The following is a 7,524-nucleotide window of genomic DNA, read 5'->3' on the forward strand; positions in this document are numbered from 1 at the left end:
CAGCATAGTCTTTTTTTTATTTGGAACTATTTACTTTTCATGAAGGACTCACTAGTTTCTTTGTTTTTGTTTTTGTTTGTTTTCCAAGAACAAGCAACAAATATGTTAGCCGAAATAGCCGACTTAACGATCATTTGTGACAAAGACGTGATTATGTGAGCCTAGAGAGCCTCCCCACCTCTGTTTCTCCTGTGGAGGAGGAGGCCTTAGTGTGTTTTTGTGTGATGGTTCCACTGAATTCATTACAATAGAGATGGACATTTGATATTCATAACAATCCAACATCTGAGCAATCTTCTTTCGAGATACACCATGTTTATTCCTCCTACCAAAAAAGAAAAGGATTTTTAAAAAGTTTACATATGTAAGCTTAAACTGTTTTGAGTAACATAAGATAGTTTCCAAATTATTTTGCAAATACATTAGAAGATATATTTTAGTTCCTACATTTTATATAAAGATTTGTATTGACAGTCTCAAAATTTTGAACATTTGTTAAAAGTTTAAAGATATCATAAGTCAAAGCAAGATATGTGAATTCCTTATATAAGTTTTTCACAAAGAACTACCTATTCACTGACTCACTGAGTATGTGTGTGTGTATATATATATATGTATATATATATACACACCACTGCTTTTATCAGTAACAAAATCAAAGGTGAGAAATTGTTTTGAGAATTATACAAGGATTAGATCTTATAAAAGTCTATGCAAAATATTTACCACTTTTATTTATAAGTTGTTTTAGGACAGTTTCTATCACATTCTTAAAATTTATGATCAATACCAAATTACTATTGGAGATACAACAATATGAGCATCTCTACAAACATAATGTTGATTGAACAAAACTAGACATGAATATATTTAGTATGATTCTATCTTTAAAAAGTTCGAAAAAAGGCAAAATTAAATGATGGTATTAGGGCAAAAGATGTTATGGTAAGACTAAAAAAAACAGCTTTCTGTCTGTGGATGCTGCACTGAAGTCTCCCTTCCCATGCTAACATGTCTAAGACAGAGTCTCCTAAAGAGCAGGAACAACGGGAAGCTCTTCATTGAATGGTTGAGTTTTCAAACAACTGAGAGCCTGAGGAGTCATTCTGACCAGTGGGGAATGGTCACGGACTGCATGGTAATGCACGATCCAAACACCAAATGCTTCAGGGGCTTTGAGTTTGTCACATGTGTCACTGTGGAGGAAGTGGGTGCAGTCGTGAATGCAAGACCACACAAGGTGGATGGAAGAGTGGAATCAAAGAGGGTTGCCTCAAGAGAAGATTCTCAAAGACCAGGCACCCACTTAATTGTAAAAAGATCTTTGTTAGTAGCATTAAAAAAAAAAGACACTTGAAGAACATCACCAAAGAGAGTATTTCAAACAGTATGGGGAAACTGAAGTGATTGAAATCATGCCTGACTGAGGCGGTGGCAAGAAGAGGGGCTCTTCTTTTCTAACCTTTAATGGTCATGACTGTGAATAAGACTGTCATTCAGAAATACCATACAGTAAATGGCTACAATTGTGAAGCAAGGAAAGCTCTGCCCAAGCAGGAGATGGCTAGTGCATCATCCAGCCCAAGAGCGTGAAGTGGCTCTGGAAACTTTGGTGTGAAGTGGCTCTGGCAACTTTACTTAGAAGTAGTTTGGGTGATAACTTTGGTCATGGAGGAAACTTCAGTGGTCATGGTAGCTTTGGTGGCAGCTGTGGTGGTGGTGGATACAGAGGAAGCAGGGATGGCTATAATGGATTTGGTAATGATAAAAGCTATTTTGGAGATGGTAGAAGCTACAATGATTTTGGCAATTACAACAATCAGTCTTCAAATTTTGGACCCATGAAGGGAGGAAACTTTGGAGGCAGAAGCTCTGGTCCTTATGGTGGTATAAGCCAATATTTTGCCAAACCATGAAATCAAGGTGGCTATGGTGGTTTCAGCAGTAGCAGCAGTATTGCAGTGACAGAGTTTTAATTAACTGCCAGGAAACAAAAGCTTAGCAGGAGAGGACAGCCAAAGAAGTGACAGGGATGCTACAGGTTACAAGAGATGTGTGAACTCAGCCAGCACAATGGTAGCATAGCAGGGCCTAGCTGCTACAAAGATCTATTTTAAACAATACTTAAGTGTATGGGCAAAAATCTCATGGACTGTATTTGTGACTAACTGTATAATGGGTTATTTTAGTTTCTGTTCTGTGGAAAGTGTAAGCACTCCAACAAAAGGTTTTAATGTAGTTTTTTTTTTTTTTTTGCATCCACATTGTTGGATCATTACATGTAATAGACTGATCGTGACACTAAATAAATGTGTCTTCAGAAAGAAAGAAAGAAAGAAGAAAGAAAGGGAGGAAGGAAGAAAGGAAGGGAGAGAGAGAGGGAGGGAGAGGGAGGGAGGGAGGAAGGGAGGGAGGAAGGAAGAAAGGAAGAAAGGAAGAAAGGAATAAAGTTTACTATACGAAAGCAGTGGGAATTTAGGGAATCAAATGTGACCAGGGAATCAATTGTGACCAGGAAGAGGAATGCAAAGAGCTTCAAGGTGCTTGTAATGCTCTGATAACATGAGTGATGACTAAATGTGTATTTGTCCTATAAGAACTTTATTAAGCTATATATTTAAATTTTATATAATTTTCAGTATATTAACTTACATGATAACATAAAGTGATTTGAAAATTATTCTTGACACTCAAAGAACTTTTGACAATTTATTCACCTTTAGTTTTCTGTAACTTGACTTGAACATCACAAAACACAGAAGAACATATTTTACATTTAATACTATAGTTTAATATTTACTAATGTTAATTTTTCTCAGAAGAAGATCACAAGATAAAGGTTTACTTTTCAAATATAAAGTTTATGTTCAAGATAAGAAGAGAAAGCAAAAAAGATTAAAAGACGAGCTAAAGTTGAAAACTGTCAAGATATGATTAAATCCACAAGGAGTCAAAATTGATGAGTCATGGGGAGAGGTAGAAGGGGCTCAGGAAAAAAGCAGTTAACACACAGTAATGCAAGTAGGTGGGGCAAACAGGTTACAGAACATACTACAACAGAGTGAAAAAAGATGCTGCCAATCTTACACATCTATTTTTCTCAGAAAAAATGTAAAAGAAAAGAAAAGGAGTAGAGCATAGTGGTTAAGCTGAGTGCATCTCACTTGGCCGACTGCATAGTTCAAGTCTCAGACTCAGAGGCTTTGAAAAACACTCAAGGCATGTATGCGTATATACCAAAAAAAAAAAAAAAACTAAGAAGAGAAAGAACTGTGGTATGACTATCTCCCTAGAAGGTACTTTCTCACTCCTTCTCCCCAACTCTGGTGAGTGCACATACCCTATAGATAAATTTAAAAAAAAAAACAGGGGGAAACTTGTAAGGCAAAAATTAAAGGTACACATCATAATGTGTTCTTTGTTGAAATGATGAATGATGAATATGGTAATATGTTTCATTTGATTATCACACTGCATGCATGCTTTGAAAATCCATATTGTACCCCACAAAGAAGTACAATTAAATGTAAATGATATAACCAAAAAAAATTTTTTTTGAGAGGTTTTTACTATAGGGCGCGTGTGCTTGCCAGAGAGAGAGACAGAGAGACAGAAAGCAAGAAATCACAGCCCAGGGGGAATGGCCACACCGCAATCCCTTCTCCTCTACTCTCCTCTCAGGATCTTGGCCACGCACATACATGCACCCGGTGTTTGAGTTTTAAGTTACCAAGTCCGAAACTCGAACCGCAGTCAACTACAGGGGAGTCCAGTGACAGTCATTATGCTAACTGCTGTTTCCGAAGCAAAAAAATTTTAATTGATGATTCAATCAATTGTTTTTTTTGGGGGGGGAGAGGTTTTCGCTATAGGGCGCATACACTCGCCAGACAAACAGAAAGAGACAGACAGAAAGTGAGAAATCACCCCCAGGGGGGATGGTCACGCCACAATCCCTTCTCCTCCATTCTCCTCTCGGGATCTTGGGCACGTATGCACACGCACCCAGCATGAGTTTTAAGCTACCGGGTCCGGGACGCGAACCCACGGTCAACTACATGGGAGTCCAGCGACATAGCCATTACGCTAACTGCTGGTTCTCTATTCAATCAATTATTTTTAAAAATCAAACTTTGCCAGGTATCAGTTTTTTTGTTCCTGTTTTTATTAAAAGATTATTATTTGTCATAGGGTACATGTGCTCACAGGACAGACAGTGAGAGGGAAAGTGAGAAATCACCCCCAGGGGGTAATGGCAATGCTTCAATCCTTTCTCCTCCATTCTTTTCTTGAGATTCTGGGTATGCACATGCCCAGCATGATTTAAGTCACCCAGTCCGGGACTTGAATCATCATCGGCCATGTGGAAGTTCAGCACCTTAACCATTACACCACCTGCTGGCCCCCAGATATCAGTTACTGACCTCAAAAGAACTTTCTTTTTCTTTTAAAACCATTATTTAATTATATTCATTTTTTTTCACATTTTACTGATTCACAATTCACAAATGAGCTTAATTAAACTACATATTTTCAATAGTAAGTACAATAGATATAAACATATCTATAAATACGTCTGACTGGGCATAAAACCCAGTGAGTAGAATGAATGTTCTATAAAGTAGCACCTAGCTGACGCTAGATAGCTTACTGAGGTCATTAAGTAGATATGTTTTTTATTTATTTTTTGTTTGTTTCCCATGTATTTTTTTTTAATTTCAAGAAAAGTAGTTTTAGCTCTGGGACCAGCAGTTAGCGTAATGGCTATGTTGCTGGACTCCCACATAGTCAACTGTGGTTCGAGTCCCGGACCCGGTGGCTTAAACTCACGCCAGGTGGGTGTGCGTGTGTGCGTGCCCAAGATCCCTAGATCCCTAGAGGAGAATGGAGGAGGAGGGATTGCAGCGTGGCCATAACCCCGGGGGGTGATTTCCTGCTTTCTGTCTCTCTGTCTCTGTCTGGCGAGTGCACGCGCCCTATAGCAAAAACCTCTCCAAAAAATTAATAAATCAAAATCAAAAAAAAATTTTTTTTAGAGCTTTATGCTATAGGGTGCATGCACTCACCAGAAAGACAGACAGAAAGCAAGCAATCACCCCCCTGGGGGAGATGGCCACACTGCAATCCCTTCTCCTCCATTCTCCTCTCAGGATCTTGGGCACACATGCACACGCGCCCAGTCTGAGTTTAAACCACCAGCTCTGGAACTCGAACCGTGGTTGACTACATGGGAGTCTAGCAACATAACCATTACACCAAATGCTGGTTTTTTTCTTTTTTAAAATTTGCTTAAAACTCAAAAGCCAGGAAAAAAGGTTAGGATTCTGTTTAAACAGTAGGCAGATACTAAAAACTCAAAAAACAGATGTGGACGAAGCTAAAATTTAGTAAGAAGTGTACTGTAATTTTCTTCTGAAACATTTTTTCTCTCTCCATTCCCCCTTTTACTAAAGAGAGGCATAAACCAACTTATTTGGAAAAAAAAAAAAGTTTAGTCTCAATTTTGTCTCTTATTTACACAAACCCCCAATTTAGATCATCAATTAGATGGCTTTGCTAGAACCTTTTAAAGGAACCTTCAGATAAGACTCTTAACAAGCCTCCCAAGGCTGCTGAGTCAAGTCAGGAATTCACCATCTGACTGTACATTTAAGTGCCCGTACTTGACAGTTTTTTGGGCCTGCTAGGAAGTAACATTCTTTACCTGCCAAGTAGAACTGTTCACAATACCAGGCAATTTTTCCAGAACCTTCTGTTGGCTTTCTAGAAAGCTACCTCAGTTCCTTAGCTTTCTGGTCATATCTTCAGATATGACATTCCAGAAAAAGCTCCGGCAATAACCAGTGTTTTCCATTTCTGATGTAAAGCAACAGATATTATTGAACTTACGCAAATAACCATTCTGCCACAAAAATAAGAATGCTCACTAGTAGTTTCCTATTCCAGAGGGTTCAGAAAGGGAGAAAAATTTGTTTTGATTTTAAAAACTTACAAACAAACAAATTTAACAAATTGTTGAACCTATCAACAACTCAAAAGAAAACAAAAACCCTTAAATCTGGAAAACAAAGCATAGAAGAAAATCAGTAATCTTTTAGTCATAGGTCATAAAATTCTATTTCACCAGTTCAGTCTCATGTATTTAATCTCTCTTTTGTTTAATCTGCAGTGTTAATACACTCCAATCTTTCTGTTTAAATCCTGGAAGTTGACATTCAACATTATTATTGATCCCCCAAACAACTTTTGACCATTTAGTCATTTTCACAGTTTTTCTATAACTTGACTTGTTATATAAAGGCAACTTAAATTAATAAAAAATTTCAATAGTCCCTCAGAAGTAAAAACAAAGCCAAACTGTATAATCATCTCCTCACTCATTTATTCAGCATAATTCAAACAGTTTTAGTTTTCAAACTTGTCTCTTCCACCTCAGGTATGATACAAACATAGACAGGTAAACGAAACCAAATATTAATATTAATAAATCTGTCAGTTTATTTATGTCATCCAAATCAGAAAGAATATAGCCAAAGGAATGAAAGGCAAGGGGAGACAGAATTAAATTAACTGGATCCCACACATAGAATAGTAAAAGCTTGAAGTTGGAAAAAGGTAAGTGAGAGAAAAAAACTGGTTCAAAAAGAGGGGGCATAATGGTGGCACAAGTTGGTAACTATACTGAAAACCACTAACTTGTATACTTGAAATGTATAAAATGTAAGATATGTAAACTATATCTAATAAAGTCATTACCAAAAAGGGGAGAAAGGAAGTAGAAGTAAAAGTGGAAGAGGAGGAAGAAGAGGAAGAAGAGGAAGAAGAAGAGGAAGAAGAAGAAGGAGACCAGCAGTTAGCGTAATGCCTATGTCACTGGACTCCCGTGTAGTCGACCGTGGTTTGCGTCCTGGACCCGGTGGCTTAAAACTCACCCGGGTGCATGTGCGTGCGTGCCCAAGATCCCGAGAGGAGAATGGAGGAGAAGGGATTGCGGAATGTCCATCCCCCGGGGGGTGATTCCTTGCTTTCTGTCTCTCTGTCTCTCTCTCTCTGTCTGGCGAGCGCACGCACCCTATAGCGAAAACCTCTCAAAAAAAAAAAAAAAAAGAAGAAGAAGAAGAAAGTCATAGAGAAAGTAGTGATGTAAGGGATAAAGGTAAACACATGAAAGATCGGGGTTGAAAAATTCAGTCTGTCACAAGTTCTGAAAGCTTGGTTTTCTGTTGATTCATAGGCACCAATATAACCAGATCCAAATCATTTGAAGCACTACTAGAATTGACGTTATATTACTTATTGATAGACTCTTTGTTACGTAAACTTAGTCACGACTTCCTACAGAAAATATTAAGATATCTGATTACAAGATGCTACTCCAAACTCTGGTAGGGCTACAATTAGATATTAAGTACTACACTATCTCTCTCTTTTTAAAAAATTATTTATTTATTTATTCATTCATTTATTTCAATTTGACCAGAGAGACCGGGGGGGGGGGGGGGGGGGAGGGAGGAAAGCAACCCC

At 37.9% G+C, this 7,524-nt stretch overlaps 1 protein-coding gene across 2 annotated transcripts in view; it reads right to left on the reverse strand.

Annotated features, from left to right (window-relative positions):
- Window positions 1–7,524, reverse strand: part of LOC102492345 (NEDD4 binding protein 2 like 2) — a 113,446-nt gene that overhangs the window by 81,932 nt on the left and 23,990 nt on the right. For both annotated transcript variants that reach the window (XM_006158442.3, XM_006158444.3), the window contains one exon: window positions 179–325. In XM_006158442.3, coding sequence (XP_006158504.1) covers window positions 179–325 — 147 coding nt within the window. The remainder of the gene's footprint in view (window positions 1–178; window positions 326–7,524) is intronic.

The sequence above is a fragment of the Tupaia chinensis genome, unplaced genomic scaffold, assembly GCF_000334495.1.
Source record: "Tupaia chinensis unplaced genomic scaffold, TupChi_1.0 Scaffold000597_1, whole genome shotgun sequence".
NCBI classification, from domain to species: domain Eukaryota; kingdom Metazoa; phylum Chordata; class Mammalia; order Scandentia; family Tupaiidae; genus Tupaia; species Tupaia belangeri.